Source organism: Sardina pilchardus, chromosome 17 (assembly GCF_963854185.1).
Source record: "Sardina pilchardus chromosome 17, fSarPil1.1, whole genome shotgun sequence".
NCBI classification, from domain to species: Eukaryota; Metazoa; Chordata; class Actinopteri; order Clupeiformes; family Clupeidae; genus Sardina; species Sardina pilchardus.
This window is the reverse complement of record NC_085010.1, coordinates 19,655,388-19,671,688: the sequence shown is the minus strand read 5'-3', so window position 1 is coordinate 19,671,688 and position 16,301 is coordinate 19,655,388. Positions and strand designations below refer to the sequence as shown.

The window sequence follows — 16,301 nt, the reverse complement described above, 5'->3', positions numbered from 1 at the left end:
ACACACACACACACACACACACACACAGACTTCTCCCCTTCCTCAAAGCACGTGGTAGACGGGCCTGGTGTGTGAGCTGTCTGGTGTGGCAGGAGGGGAGACGGAGCTGGAGGGGGAGAGGGTAACCGTATCCCTCACGCCCAGAGGGCCCGCGGCGTCCGCCGACGAGAGCCGATCCACGATGCTGGACAGGCACTGGAGACTGGACGCGGCGGGGATCCTCTCCATGGAGGCTACTGTGGACGGGACCGAAGGAGAGAGAGAGAGAGAGAGGGAGAGAGAGGGAGAGAAGAGAGGTCAGTGATCACTGGTGAAGTGGTAGACATGCATGAACAGCACTTTAGAGAGAGGAATCAAAACAATTACTCAGATGTAGAAGGAGGGAGAGAGAGAGAGAGAGAGAGAAAGAGAGAGAGATGAGGGCATGAGAGAGGGAGAGAGAGAAAGAGAGTGTGAGAAAGAGGTTGTGATGGGAGCGAGAGACATAGAAAGAAGAAGGGAGAAACTGATAGGGATGACTCAGGAGAAATGGAGAGAAGGAGAAAGAGAGAGAGAGAAACAGAAAGAAGAGAAAAAGAAGTCATTCTGATTGTTGAGCTTCTATAATCAACTGAAACAGTTGCCATCATCTGAACAGCGTGAAGAGAGGGAAGGGAGTTTAATCAATCACTTTAAATAATTAGGCATTTGTTGAAAACTCTTACCGCTTTGCGCCTCATAGCTGTATCCATTTCCATAATGTGAAGTGATCTGTGGCCACACTGGGCTGTTGCAGTCAATCTGAATCAGAACAAAGAAACAAGCAAACATCAGTACAAAAAACGCACAGCCATCACCAAGCGCAGGGGATCTGTAGAGCCAAGCATGACATTTCCTCAGCAGGTGCAAAGACACAAACAAACACTTGTGTTATTTTCATTAAAACAGTAATAACCAGCCAAAATAAAAAAAAAAAAAGGGAAAAAAAAACCCAGCCATAGCCTGAGCAAGCGAGGGGAGATATTTAGTGGTTCCACACTTTTCACCAACGCCCCCACATTCGGGGCGTCCACAGGCCCCGGCGTGAAAATTCGGCCCTCCTGGCGTGTCCAATCGATTACCAGCAGTGGAAGCCACTCCAGTTTGTGCAAGATGACACTTTTCTGCAAGTAAATCTGCAGAAAATCCTGGCACCGGCCGAGCCCATGCAGTCAGAGAGGAATGCGCCGCGGCAGCGCGGCTTTGCCTGCCAGGCTCCACCAAGGTGGATTTTCCAGAGTTTATTAGGCCCATAAAGTGTCCGGTGGTGGGAAAGTCATTACAATATCCGCCCTCCCCGACTACAATAGCCCGTGTTTTTGTAAACGAATCCCCGCTTGGCCCCCATGCCATACGAGAACAACGTCCCAGAGCGAATGTCGAAGCTCGTTTACGGGGAATGTTTTCGGTTAAACCGGGAGTGCTACTTATTTCCTAATGCTTTTTAAACGACCAGTTGAAATAATCTTGTAAACACTACGATCTCTGTTTACTCTGAGCTAAACCCTGGCACCTCCTACTGTAGATGTCTTTCAATTGTACAAGAACCTCCAACCATGTCTCAAATGTTTGGTTGGTTGGGCAGCGGAAATCAACCCTTCAAGTGATCCACTAACATGAAAGATGGTGATGAGGCTACGGGTCCAGACTGATGAAGAAGCAAGCTAAAGGCTAGCAGTAAGGCCATATCTTGGCAGATAAAGAGAGACAGATGTTGTCAGCCATTCGTTCTGCCCATGCTAGGAGACAGAGAGAGAGAGAGAGAGAGAGAGAGAGAGGGAGAGAGAGAGAGAGAGAGAGAGAGAGAGAGAGGGAGCTGAATCACATGGAGGCAAGAATGAGGAGCTCAGGCAGAGCAGAGCAGAGTCCAGTGGAAAAGGCCACAGATCACAGGAACGCAGGAACACAGGGTCAAAAGGTCGATGAGAATTACGTTTGAACACATTTTGTGCAGACCAACACAAAATGTACTAAACATTTGCAAAATGCAAATACTTACAGCTGAAAGAGTAAATGCACAGCTCTCTCTTGCCTATGCTACTATGTGTCTATAATATCAGTCTGGTAACACAAAAGTTTGAGTATTGACCCCACAGTACGTCAATATCAATAAGCACATTAAAGATAGACAAAAAGCGTCACACAAAATATTCACTTCTTCATGACTGATTGATATTCGCACTGAATAGTCTCGGATATGGCCCCCTTCTGTTCTGTCATACTGAAGCACATGTGTTGATTGGCTGGAATGGTTTCTGGCTCGGTCTGGGCCACTGTGTTTGGTTTCCCATTTACAGAGGGATTAGAAGCACGGACTAAACCGTTAAATGATAAATTAACACGAAAACACAGTGTCTGAGTGTTTTTTTTGTTTTGTTTTTTTTTGCAAAAACATTGGTTTCCCACAAAAACAGCTATAGCACCATGGTGAGCAACAAGGTGAATTCGACAAGACGCACATGGGATCACAATTACGGCCTACAACTTTAAATGATGAAGTAACAGGAAAACAGACACCGCAATGGCTCCAACACACAGGGACAAACGCAACAGCTCTGTCAGCAGCCAAGCTGTGAACGACAAGAGGGGGCTCTGGGAAACGGAACAAACAAGAGCAAGAGCCTCTCCGCGGGCACGGACGAGGGGGCTTTTTTTTTTTCGGGGAAAAGGCGCTGAGTGACACTCACCATGCTGTCGGAGCAGCTGGACAAGGGGCTGGCCGGCTCCGAGCCGCTCTCCCCCACGCGGCCGCCGCCGCTGGACGCCGCGCCGGGCAGGCCGTAGTAGCCCTCCACCTGCTCGTGGAGCAGGTCCTGGAGGCTCTCGATGTACTGGATGGCGTTGCGCAGGATCTCCACCTTGGGCAGCCGCTGGCTGGGGTTGGCCGAGGTGCAGCGGCGCAGCGCCTCGAAGGCGTGGTTCACCTTCTTGAGGCGCCGGCGCTCGCGCATGGTGGCGGCCCGTCGGCGGTCCACCGTGCTGGCCTTGCGCTTGCACGCCTTGCAGGCCCACTGGAGGCAGTGGCCCGGCTGGTGCGGACCGCCGCCGCCGCCGGGCGCCCGAACGTGCTCGTCCTCCTCGGAGCCGGCCATCTCGTCGCCGCCGCTCGGCCCGAAGTCCAGCTCCTCCTCGGGCGAGGAGGCGCACGCGCTGTCGTAGAACGCCTGGGACGAGGAGAAGACGTCCATCGCCGCTTGGCCGCTGACTGGTGGGTGCTGTTGCCGGAAGAATGGGGGGGTCAGAGGAGGTAAGAGTATCAGCGCTGTGGGCAGCTGACCGGCTGGACTCTGCTGTGCGCCGCGTGTGTGTAAGGGTCAGTGGAGGAGCGAGGAGCCCAATGGAGAGACTGGGGAGAAGTGGGCTGCTCTGCTGTGAGGAGAGTGAGTGATGTGAAGGGGCTGGTGCCATAGGGGCCCCCCTCTTATATATGCCCCTGTGTGGATCCCAGGGCCAACATTGGTCAGATCTAATTACCATGGCCCTCCTGGCCCCGGCCTAGGGTGAGCTCAACTCTCCGCCCTGCCTGCCCGCCTGCCTGCCTGCCTGCCTGCCTGCTTGAACCCCCAACACCCCCCACCCCTCCACCCCAGAAAACACCCTGCCGAGTTTCCCACATCTGCAGGTTTTTGCTGTTTCACACACACTCAAACACACACACACACACACACACAGACACACACACAGACACACACACACAAACACACATACTGCTATGCTGTTCTTCACTTACTCTGGTATGTCAACAGTGTGTTTCATATTTTACATGACATTTAACATGCATTTTTATACATACATCAACTTATAATTTACATGGATAAAACGTTCCCAAGGCGACACTCGTGGCATACCACACTCTTTCAATGATGTGTGACTCATTTCAAATAACTAATTTCACAGCAAGCAATAATGTGCCATTATTTAAGAAATCCATGAAGCATTGTGACTAGACATGTTCATGAGATTTTAAAACCCCTTCACTCTGCTAGAGCAGTCGATACAGGGTTGTTTTAAAAGGCCTTATGTCCCCACTAGCCAAATGACAAATGGCATACATTTTTAACATTTCTCAATCATCTACGTCATGATACCCTCATCTTATTGTTGAGACTAAAAAGGAATGGGGTTGCTCCACATATTAAGGAGTTGCAGACTAATTTTACGGCTGAGACAAATAGCGTTACAGATGCAGGCCAGCTGCAGGGAGAGGTGTAACATTTCATACTTGGCACATCACGTTGGCGTTGCGACTCCTCGTATAAGCTCTAACTGATCATCGAAGGTGTCGGGAGGAAGGCCGTAAGTGTTTGTTAACGGTCATTAAGTCAGTTACGAAGAAGTTAACATCTGAGTGACAAATGCAGGCTAGTTCGGCTAGTTTTTGGCAAGTAATTGATTTTGGCCAATGCTAGACAGATATACGTTTTTAAAAAGACTCTGGAGTAAACCATGAGTGGTTGTAACAGTTACTGTAACTGTAAAGTGGTTTTAACATAACTTAGATACCAAATAATACTTTTTAATACTATTATTTGTATTAATTAATCTGGTTCAATGTGGACGCATATGATGTCACTACTACGTGCTGCATGTTGACAGCTTACATTGATACAATGCGGATATTTCGCACAACGTGTTAAAACGTTTGACATCTGCCAGTAGGCTATGGGAACATCGCGCACCTAACAAAACACTGAGGGTACCTGACACTGAATCTGTGGAAGTTTGCATTGCGCACAGCTGAAGAAGACATTGCTAGCGTACTGGTCCTCCCAGGCTGTTGCAGTGATCAAAGTCTATTAGCTGTGAACTGCACAGCAGAGGCAACGAGAAAACCTGCCAGCATTCGATAATTGAACCCACTCAAAGAGATTGCTCAAGCACATGTCATCACCGTGAATACATCATCAACGGGCGCACTTCAGCCGAATGCGCAACATTGCCGTCTTGGGAGCTGCAGAACAAGTTGCCTCCCTTGGGAATCCGGCGGAGTTTGTTTTCCCTCGCTGTTATTGAAGTGGTAGGCTAATATCGCGGGTCAGGGCCTGTGTTAAGTGCAAGGCAGTCAGAGATCTCCACGAGATTATCCTTAGTGGTGCAACCATTTGGATACTTTTATAACTAAGCTGAGCTACATGTGCCTTTTTACTTACTACAAGTGTAAAATATAGAAATATATGCTAAATGGGATACATATGAGTCTTAGGAAACATCTTACTACAAAGTTTCAGGGTTATGCCATTACTGGTGGTCTAGAACATGTTTTATTGGTTTTGCTAAAACAATTTAACACGACAACAATTAACAACAGCCTATTGTTATTTATGTAGTCCAGCTTTCCTGTGTAATTGAACTCCAGTCTGCCCAAGACACAGGCATCCCTGTTCCAAATGGGCAGATCATATCACATGATCAGATGGTTTGACTGGCAACAGCACTTGTCTGGCAACGAATGAGAGCACGCTGCCAACTACAAAGTTGTAGGGAATCATTTTGTGGCAGCAGGATATTCTAGGAAAGGAAGATAAATCACAGCCTTGCTCTTCCTCTGCATTTCCCTTTTCATCGGGCTTCACTGCTTAGATGGCGTTTTTTTTTTCTCCCCGAAAACTCAGAACCTCTTTGGTGAATTTGCTGTGGGGATTTCTGACTTTTTCTGGCAGAAAAACACATCACGCCCCTGCTGTGTGCTCCCGTGTTATTTACAACAACAAAAAAGAAAGAAAAATCAAAAAGATAATATGGTGGATTTGGTCAGATTTGAAAATCTTTTTTTTTTTGACATCATTTCTGTCAAGAGTATTTGTGAAACATGATATGCTACAGCAGCTTTCTGATCTGGGGTGGATGAGACCGTCTGTAGTCTGCTGAACCGAAAGTTGCCAAATGCACAGCTATAAGTTACATCAAAAGATCCCCCCAGATGATCAGGCCAGATGTCTACACATAGTAATTGGAAAACTCTCCCACTTGAAAGGATTCCCATTGACTTAGACCAGAGGAGAGATATGGGCACACATAAGACCCTGAATAAACAGTAAATCTATGAGCTGATTGAGTTTGTGGGTTGGAGAGGCTTGGAGCCCTCGAGAAGAAGTGTTGCATTGGGAACTGAGAGCCATTATCTCACACAGAGAATGTTACCGGTCAGAGCCCATTAAAAGAACATTCTAGAAAGAGATATCCCCTTTCAGTCTGGGCTGTGGAAAGGAAAATAAGATGGTCTGCTTTGAAGAATACTTACGATACGATATACCTTATCACTAGCCACGAGGGCATGCTTAGAATGCTCATTAACTCACACTCTAGGAAAACAATAACTGACGGGCCATTTTGGTTTTCAAGTTTTTTTTTTTAAGGCATTAGAAGAGACTGAGGACATTATTGTTATTTGTGTGTGTGTGTGTGTGTGTGTGTGTGTGTGTGTGTGTGTGTGTGTGTGTGTGTGTGTGCACGCCATGACAGTATTGTTGATATTATTGCCAGTTCTGCCAGACGTGTTTTGTAACACCCCTGACGTTGTGCTCTTGGATAGAGATAGAAAGGAGGTGCTAGTCATTGAAATAGGCTGCGTTTATGATCTGTATTTGGACAAAAAATGACTAAATACCAACCCCTCCTTGCAAATATCAGTTACCAAGGATATGCATGTAAGTTTGTGGCATTGATATTCAGCAGCCTGGGTCTGACTGTCAGTGGACTAATAAACAATTCTGCTCTATATCAGCTGATAGGCAGTCTTGCTGCATTGCATAGGCGATGCTTTATGCACCCTTGAATGTCAAAGCTGTATCATCTCTGGAAATATTTGAATCATTTCTGGAAAGAAATTTGATCGGCAGATTAAAATGAACTATTCAAGTGTGTGTGTGTGTGTGTGTGTGTGTGTGTGTGTGTGTGTGTGTGTTATTGGAAATGGTCTGTGTCTGCTGTAAGTTGTTTGTTTGTTTGTTTGTTTTTAACTCAAACTAAACTGAAATATTATTACACATTACCAGTCTACAGAGACGGATGAAATGACAGTACTTCTATCCCAACTAACATCAGCCTTAAAGTAATTTGCACAAATTCATTGCTTACAAATCTCCTCACTTTTCCATTTAGTTTTCAGTGTACGATTTATTTCATGTAAAATTGCATTGGATTGCACTGAGCCAAACTGAGCTGGTGTTGTTCTTTACTACTGAGCTATTTCTCAGTGTGATGTACTGTAGTTGCTGTTCGCGCTGTAAGATGCCCATGGTTCCCTGTGTCATACTCTGACATAGTCCAGTATGAATCATGTCGTCTAAATCATTTGTGTTGGCATGGGGCTTGTGTGGTTGGCAGTGGTGTACAGATGTGTGTATGTGTCTGTTTGTGTGCTTGTTGTGGGTGTGTGCAGATGTGCGTGTTTGTCGTTGTGTGTGTGTGCGTGTGTGAGAGAGACAGGGAGAGAGAAGAGAGAGAGTTTGTTTGTGTGTGTGTGTGTGTGTGAGAGAGAGAGAGAGAGAGAGAGAGAGAGTTTGCGTGCATGCGTGTGTGTGTGTGTGTGTTTTGGGTGTCAGGCTGAGGGATTGGTCAGACGGAGGGGTCAGGGCAGGCAGTGTGTGTCAAGCCAAGATATCTGAGAGTAGACTCAGACAACATTCTCTAGAAGACGATGCTTACACAACAGTGTATGAAGACACAAACACACACACACACACACACACACACACACACACACACACACACGCGCGCGCACACACATGTCTTATTACCCAATACGAACCTCAGCAGCCCCTAAACACAGACACACACACACACACATTCACACACACACATGCACACAGAGGGAGAGAGAGAGAGTGAGACACATATACATGTCCTGTCTCCCAATATGGACCTGATGGCACTCACACTCACACACACACACACACACACACACACAGAGGCACACCTAACTCCCATGGCTCTCTTCAGAAGCCCCTGTTATCAAATCAGATGTTCCACATGCTGAGAAGTAGAACTGGAGCCTGGGAGCGCGGTCTCCAAAAGCGCTGGGTGGGAAAGTCATTACGATCTTTAATCACGACCAACGGTGCGGGACTCATGATGGGGCTTTACGCCACATTCTCCTGACCAAGTTTTCCATCTCCTGATCAGGAGATTTAAAAAAAGGCACCGCAGGCTTTAAGGGAAACTAAATTTACAGCGTGGCAGGCCAGGGGGCACTCCTCCATACCAGCTGGAACAATGAAGAACTGCCAAGAGGGGGCTATTTCGAGGCCAGGACTTTACAGCCTTTTAATACTTGTAAATCTAAAGGAACTGGTGGCCTGGAGCCGAGGGCCAACCAAATCAGTGGTCCTTGGCCCAGACAACAGGTTACTGAGTGCATTAGGGCTTTTGAAATGTTGAAAGGTGGGGGCTCGATAATCTAGGACTGAATTAATTTCTTACATGTGGCATGTGAAATTATGGTCATCAGCGACTAACAGTAGGCAGTAGTATGTGGTAGCACAAGTAAGCAATTCAGAGTATCAATTTTGAATTTAAAAAAGTCAATATAGTAAACAGCCAGGTATCGTGCAAGTATTTGAAAGTATACTAAATGTGGGTTAACATTTTGGAACCAATAACATTGAATGTCCTAATAAGCCATGTTTAAAATGATCAAGTGACTACAATCCTTGAAATAAACAAACCAACAAAAAGATAGGCAAAGACAAAGCCGTTTTGGCAATTTATTGTCTAATCAATTTTGGGTTTTCTGTATAAATAAAAATAAATTACATTATCCTTAAAATATAAAATATTTACATGAATTCAACTTTAATTTAAAAACAATACACAGTGATAGTAGTTATGAGACACACACACACACACACACAAAACAACCCAAAATCCTGGAATATCAGTTTAGCAATTCTGGTCGGGAACAAACGGTGGAGAATTTGGATGAACCAAGACACCGTAAGCCAATGTTCTGATTAAAGAAAAAATAAAAACTCGTGGAAATATAAGTTAGATTAAAAAAATGTATTGTTCATTTTTCCAAGACATCTTCAGTGAAATTGTTTTTCGTCTCTTCGTTTGAAATACTGTCAACAATTGAAGAAAGGCGCCGAAGACTACTTGATCCAGAGGAATCAACAGCATTGCCTGAAAGAGTTTTTAAAAAAACAAAACACAAGGGTCAGGGATCTAAAGAACTTGCAGTAGCCTAGTTGGCTTGTATTTTATCTTCATCTACCTTCAAACATCACTAACCTTCTCTGTGACTCGTCATTGGTGCATTAGAATGGTCACTGTCGCCGTTCTGCCAATTTTGACAGGTCTTTTTCCAATGGTGTTCATTGCTGGCCATCTAAATAAACAGACAAGGCTTCAGCAACTAGTGTGTGTTACAGGAGGCTATGTCTCCTTTAATGTTATGGCATACATATCACTCAGTATGTTGTACAATTATTGCCTGGATGGAGTGTCAATAATTATGAACTCCCATGGACAGCACACGTGAGCGCACACTATGGCGCGCTGTGTTCCTGATGCTTACATGGTCTTTGATGTTATAACTGTACGGTTCGTTCCCCGACGTTTTCTCCTGCTCATCCAATGTGTGCAAGAGGTCCTGCAATTTTTCAATGTAGTTTATGGCACTGCGTAAAATCTCAACTTTCGGCAAGCGTTGGTTAGGATTGGCCACAGTCTTTTTTTTCAAAGCGTCAAATGCTTCGTTGATTTTCTTAAGCCGCCTTCTTTCACGCAGCGTGGCCGCTTTGCGCCTGTCTGTCGGGGCAGCCTTTCTTTTACAAATTTTGCAAGCCCAAATGAGGCACTGACCCTCACAATGCCCCTGAAGCCGCGGAGGCACTAAAACGTGCTCCTCTTCACTGCTGTCTTCTCCGTTTTCCGACGGCACTTGGTCTTGTGCCTGTGACAATGGGCTATCATTCCCTGGGTACAGAGGCGACACTACGGTCATGTCCAAGTGTTGCAGCGATCCATGGTCTCCGTCGAGGTAGCGCAACTCGTTGAAAAAATAAGTGTTGGTCTCGAAAAGGTCCATCATATTGTTGTAACATGGAGCAGCTAGTGTTTTGACAGGAAGAGTCTGTCCATGGCATTTAAATAGCCCAGTGACACAAGTACCAGGGCTTAAATATAGAATGTGAAACTCTATCCGACTCTTAGCTGTCGCGGTGCATCAAACTTTTTTTTCAATGGGTCTTTACTATCGCTGGAGTTTGTGTAGAAAATAAATGAGCGTTAACACCTCCCAATGAAAGTTGAAACGTCACTTCAAACTTATGACAGGTGCTTTCAATATCTGTTTCACATTGAAATGGCAACATACTGTATCTTTGGCGCTGCGTCTCATCTTGCGCGTCCACTGTCAGTTTGATCTACAGTGGCCTGTGTTTGGAGCTGAAATATGCGCACATCTTTGTATTTTAGCTGTTTCTAATACATCTGGAAATATTTCAAATAACATACCCCATCATGAACTAATGGTGATGTAGACATAGCCAACATTTATCAATTGATATAACCTGGGGTTATTACATTTTTTTACATAAGAAAATAATCAAAGTTGTTTGCTTGTTTAGAACTCATATTTCCACACTTGTTGTGACTCTGTGAATACCTCCTTGAAAATCAAGCCTTCTTTCCTTGTGATGAAAACACAAGCTGTTGCAATTGTAGCTGGTGACATTTCCCGTCATAAATAGACAGGAATGTGCACTGTCAAAACGACTTTGAAAACTTGTGCATGTGTGGCAGAAATAGCCTTGAGGCTCATTCATCTTATATTCATAAAATAGATGAAAGCCTGCTTTGAGGGGTTGTGTGGCCTTTGGCATTTTACACATGGTCTCCCTTGAACGTTTTTACTGTGGGATGCAAGTTATAAAGACTTCTCATCAGGTGTTGCTTACCAGCAAAATTGTCAGGCGAACAACATCTCACTATTAGACTGAATATGTTAGCGCCTATTGTATGGTTGTAATATAAACAGGGGTAAATGATTTAGACTAGTATGCTACTGAATGTTAGGACTAGACTGTTAGAACTAATGTGTGTATGCTACTCTAAAAAAAAGAATGGTGCTTTAATCTTTCTTTAAATCTCTGGATGGTTCCATGGAGAGTCAAAACTCTGTGTTGACCCATTACGCCAGGCGAAATGTTCTTCACGTTGGAAATGGTTCTTCAGAGCCTCAGATCATAATGTGCTAGGCCTATTATGGCATGTCATTGTGCCATTCATTAAATGGTTCTTTAAAGAACTGTTGCCTTGATGGTTCTTTGAAGAACTGAAAAAGGTTCTTCAATGGCATTGCTCCGAAGAACCGATACTGGCCCCATTCTTTTTTAGAGTATACTGATAACGTAACAAGTACGCATGGCCTATAGAATATGGAGTAGTTTATCTAATGAATGGCTCTGAATTCATGTGTGTACAGGAGCTTGCTTGCTTGGACATCATGGAGCTGGCCATATCATCTGCTCTGGCTGTTGCTTTGTTGACATAGCCAATGGTCAGTCTGTGCCTCTCCTTGTGTAATCCGAAGGCCCGATGCTGCCAGATAGACAAGGGGGCTCCTTCTCCTGTTACAGAGCCAAGGCTGAGGGCTGAGGGCCGAGGGGATTGTGTGGGCTACTTTCTTGAAAAGTCTCAAACTCCCGAGGAGTGTCTCCAAGACAGCTCGTCTCACCGGTCAGCTCAGCGCTATCACTAACCAGTGACAGGCCCGTGCCTTTTGTGACACTGACACCAGCAGATCCAATGGTGATGTGTCCTGTCAGTCACCAAGGGGACAAAATCCGTCCTGAAGGTTACTTTAACACAGAGAGCTGTGTGTATTCCAAACAGAGCCACACACACACACACACACACACATGTCCTGTCTCCCGATATGGACCCCAGCGGCCCTTAGACACACACACACACACACACACACAAACCCCTAGCCCTCTCTCTGTCTCTCTCAATGCCTGTAAACCCACACCGGTGCCGTTAGTAAGAGAGTGTGGTTGTGAGAGGAGGGTGGACCGTTCCTAATCATGGGGGTTTCATTGATAATTCCCCAAATACTCCTAGGCTGAGGGAGGCAGCTGGGTCTGCAGTCCGGTGTGTGTGTGTGTGTGTGTGTGTGTGTGTGTGTGGACAGTTTACACCACCTCCGGCCTGGCCTCCTCTCAGCTCTGCTCATTTTCGTCTGCGCCGGAACCCCACACACACACCTCCACGCACACACACACACACACACACACACACACTTCACTTGACCCCAGGGATTCACCATAGACATAGAGCGCCTCTCCAACAGACAGTGCCCATCCGTCGGCTGGTAATGTGAGTGAGTGAGAGAGTGAGTGGATAGATGGATGGGGCGGATGGATGAACAAGAGCATGACCAATTGGACGTGTGTGTGCGTGTTTGTGTGTGTAAGTCTGTCTGTCTCTGGATCTGTCTTATGTGTTTGTGTGTGTGTGTGTGTGTGTGTGGGTTAGTGAGTAAAAATATTTTGTAATCCAATTCTTTCGTATATGTGTTTGGTACAGCAACAGTGATTTAAAATGAACTGGCTTGTCCCTCAATGTAAAAGGAGCCTATTCTTAAATACATTACATTAAAGATTCACTCCAACCCTTTCGTTTTCCCACCAGCCATTCCTTAACAAGATATCCAAGATTCACCATTTAAATGATGACATGCGGTATTCTCCAATTAAATTATATCCAGTAAACCCTGCTTAAATGACGATGTCCTTTAAATGAGCGAGCGAACGAGATCCCGTGGCTAACTCTCCTGGACCACGCTGGTGTCCTGACCCTCTTCTCCTCCTCCTCCTCCTCCTCCTCCTCCCTCTGCGTCTCCTCTCCCCACAGGCCCACTGCGTGTCGGGGCCAGAGTCGATAAATCTCCCGGCGTGTCAAGGGGCTGACGCCTCAGCTGTCAGAGGGAATCATGGCGCTCCCTGCCAAGAAACATGAAGTGCTGGCCACAAGCGCGCGGCCGAGCCGTCGCCCGCCCGCCCGCCCGCCCGCCCGCCTGCCTGCCGGCCTGCCGCAGCCCGAGCAAATCCGCTCGGAATTCTGGGATGGCCACGCAAGCAAGCAGGCGGGCGGACGGACGGGCGAGCGAGCGAGCGAGCGAGTGCGGGGCCGATGAACTCTTGGCAGGCTGTAAGCCACACCGGACCGCAGATGACAGGAAACTCGAGTCAAATCATTTAGAAATTTCATTTACAGCATACATAGCTCTTACAGCATATATAGCTCTTGCTCTTGCACTCATCATGGCTTCCAAATAGCACCACATTCTCTGTACACACACACACACACACACACACACACACACAGCCATGCATGGTTTTGTGCAACGCCAAATGGAAACGCATACAGGACATGTTCTTAATGATGATGATGAGATAATTTGTCAACTAATGACAATGTATGTCATTTAGGTTCATCCTCAGATAACCCACCCTGCTCTGGTATTCCTGCACGAGCTGTGTATTTCAAGAAGCGACTGGTCACCCCCCAGTGGAATTCACAGACAGCCATGCCTTGGAGCGGAGACTTTCTTACGTGCGCGAACCGGCCGTTTCTTCGACGGCACACACTCTCTCGACACACACACCGCTCCTGACGTGTGTCTTCTCGGCCACAGTTGGTGCTGCCTTCTCGGGCCGCGGTGACCTTGAATTGTGTGTCAGTGTGTCCCCCACACATGCCTGTGTGTTTCTCTTATGCAATGACACCAATGAGCCGAGTATTAGTGTCCTCGGAGCGCAAGGCGAGGGGGGAGCGTTAGCACAGGGTTAAAAATACACATGACAATACCCCTAGCCTGGCACACGCGCATTCCAGCTAATGTGGAAATTTACAAGCGATCTGTGCTGGGGTCAGTGGACAGCTAAGGTGAAGATTTTCCACTATTGCACTGACACTCTCGCTCCCTTTCTCGCTCTCTCTATCTCTCTATCTCTCTCTCCCTTTCTCGCTCTCTCTATCTCTCTATCTCTCTCTCTCTACCTTTCTGTGCCTTTCTCCATCCCCGTGTTCTCTCCCGCTTTGTTTCTATCCATCTAATCTATTTTTATTCCCTCTCTCCCATTCCCTCCCTCACTCTTTTCTTTTTCTCCTCGCTTTTACCATTCCCATCTTTCTCCCTCTCTCTTTCTCTCTCTCCCTCTCTCCCTCTCCCTCTCTCTCTCTCTCTCTGGCTGTTACGGCTGGGTGAGGGCATTAACAAGACATTTTCACAGGGTGTCAGGCGGAGCGAGAGAGGGTGGAGAGGGGCCACTTTGAGAGCGACAGTGCTGACACCAGGGTCATAAACAAGGCCTGAAAATGAACATGAAGTACGATCCTTACAGCCTCACGCCCCCCTCCAATCTTCCTCCTCCTCCCCTCCCCCTCTCCTCCTCCTCCTCTGTGTCCGGCCTGGACCTCTGTCTTCATCCCATGGGGGCGCACGGAGAGTCGCAGGCCCCCTCGACTGGGAGCGAGGCTGCGATCCGCCGCTGATACGGCGTGACCGTCACACCTTTGCTCCCCCACCTGGGTTTCAACCCTGGGCCGATAGGAGGTTAATTACCCCTCGTCATGGCTTCGATGACAGTGCCCCCACCTGGGTTGTGACCCTCGCGACCTCTGCGGGTCACGGAGGGTTGTGCCCTCGTGGCTAAAACACTGATCTCTCCCTTGGCCCCAGTTTCGAGGTCTATCTTAGCACCTCGACGGTGAAGACGTGGCGATTAGCAAAGGTGACACAGGTTATCCTATAGAGTCCAAACCCTACTTTAGCATGTTCTCCAGGAGAAAAAAAATTCTGATGGATCAATATGTTTGAACTTTCAAACATATTTGTGGTCCAGATTGCATCCGCAGACTTTAATATGCACGTTTTTGGTAAGACATTCTGACCTTATCAGCTCTTTTTAAGCTTCAGCATCTCAGTAAGCCACTTACTTCGTGAGTGATGTGTTTTGTCTTGCTCATTGGTTAACAAACAGCATACAATGACCGATGATGATCTGAGGCTCAAAAACTCATCCATCCTCATCTGAAATGTGCAATAACTAGTTCACACAACCATTGACAATGAGAGTTTTACTATAAAACACCATGCTACCCTTTAAAGACTCTCTATCAGTGCCCAATGCAGCTCCACCACGAGGCGATATTTGCCCTTTGTCCCTTCCAAGACGCAGGAGGCGACGGAGCCCTTAGATCTAAAGTTTCGTCTGGGGGGGCATCAAAGGGCCTCCACGCGGCCAGAGACCCTCCAGCGCCCCGGGCCCGCGGCCCCCAGAGCGGCCCACTTAAGCCTACACAAACACGGGGCCCTATCGGCCTCCCCAGGCCCAGTCAGAGGGCAGCGACCGGGCCGGCCAGCCAGGCTCCTGCTGCCTCTGTGATAGCATCTCCCCACTCCTCCTCCTCCTCCTCCTCCTCCTCCTCCTCCCCTGGCACGGTCCCTCAGCTCCGATGACCACTGGTCTGGGTCCGGAGCAGACGGAAGGGGTGAGAGTGAGGGAGTGAGGGGCTTTTCTTTGGTGGTGGTGGAGACAAAGGGCATTTCCAAATGCAAAGCAAACAAGAGATAACAGGGGCCTCTGTTTCACTTTTATCCTTAGTTTGTGAGTAACTTTTCCTCTCTCTCTCGCTCTCTCTCTCTCTCTCTCTCTCTTTGTCTGTTTGTCCCTCCACCCCCTCTGTCATCACCATCATTATCAACATCATCATCATCATCATCATCATCATCGGCATCATCATCACCATCACCATTGTCATTGTCATCAGGAGCAGCACAAGCAACAGCAGTCCAAACTACAGGTTTTAGGTTTCAGGGCTGTTGGGGACATTAGAGACATTAGAGACATTGGAGACCAACAGGGACTTGGTGGGTTCCAGGCTGCAGTATAAGACATGTTTGTGTGTCTGCATGAGAGACTGATCACTGTGTGTGTGTGTGTGTGTGTGTGTGTGTGTGTGTGTGTGTGTGTGTGACTGTTTGTGTCTGTGTTTATTTGATGGTGTGCGTGTATGTGTGTGTGTGTGTGTGTGTGTGTTAGAGAGAGAGAGAGAGAGAGAGAGAGAGAGAGAGACATAGAGAGAGAAAGAGAGAGTGAGAGAGAATGATAAAGTGTCAGTGTACTCATACCAGTATGGTGACATATCCATATACTCATACTCATGCGCATCTTATTCCAGCGCTCAGCTCCTCCTCTGCTCCCATAAAGCTCTGAGCAGAGGCTTCAACAGCACCAATGACGTAAACCTCACTTGGGTAAGAGGAGAAACCC

At 47.1% G+C, this 16,301-nt stretch overlaps 2 protein-coding genes across 2 annotated transcripts; both read right to left on the bottom strand.

The window, feature by feature from the left end:
* myf5 (myogenic factor 5) lies at window positions 1-3,314 on the bottom strand. The gene is made up of 3 exons (XM_062518450.1): window positions 2,706-3,314; window positions 705-780; window positions 1-236 (listed from the first exon to the last, which is right to left on the bottom strand). The coding sequence occupies exons 1-3, from the start codon at window positions 3,204-3,206 to the stop codon at window positions 43-45; spliced, it is 771 nt and encodes a 256-aa protein (XP_062374434.1). The 5' UTR covers window positions 3,207-3,314; the 3' UTR covers window positions 1-42.
* A 5,383-nt stretch (window positions 3,315-8,697) lies between these two features.
* On the bottom strand, window positions 8,698-10,070 carry myf6 (myogenic factor 6). Its single transcript, XM_062518451.1, has 3 exons — window positions 9,536-10,070; window positions 9,250-9,346; window positions 8,698-9,141 (listed from the first exon to the last, which is right to left on the bottom strand). Exons 1-3 carry the CDS (start codon window positions 10,049-10,051, stop codon window positions 9,026-9,028), a joined length of 729 nt encoding a protein of 242 aa, XP_062374435.1. The 5' UTR covers window positions 10,052-10,070; the 3' UTR covers window positions 8,698-9,025.
* Window positions 10,071-16,301: the final 6,231 nt, after the last annotated feature.

Coding starts and splice junctions, on each gene's coding strand:
- myf5 (XM_062518450.1), bottom strand. CDS start 3,206: ATGGACGTCTTCTCCTCGTCCCAGGCGTTCTACGACAGCGCGTGCGCC. Junction 781..2,705: donor CCAGCTGCTCCGACAGCATG/GTGAGTGTCACT, acceptor GTTCTGATTCAG/ATTGACTGCAACAGCCCAGT. Junction 237..704: donor CAGCTATGAGGCGCAAAGCG/GTAAGAGTTTTC, acceptor TCCCGTCCACAG/TAGCCTCCATGGAGAGGATC.
- myf6 (XM_062518451.1), bottom strand. CDS start 10,051: ATGATGGACCTTTTCGAGACCAACACTTATTTTTTCAACGAGTTGCGC. Junction 9,347..9,535: donor GTTATAACATCAAAGACCAT/GTAAGCATCAGG, acceptor CTGTTTATTTAG/ATGGCCAGCAATGAACACCA. Junction 9,142..9,249: donor AATGACGAGTCACAGAGAAG/GTTAGTGATGTT, acceptor AAACTCTTTCAG/GCAATGCTGTTGATTCCTCT.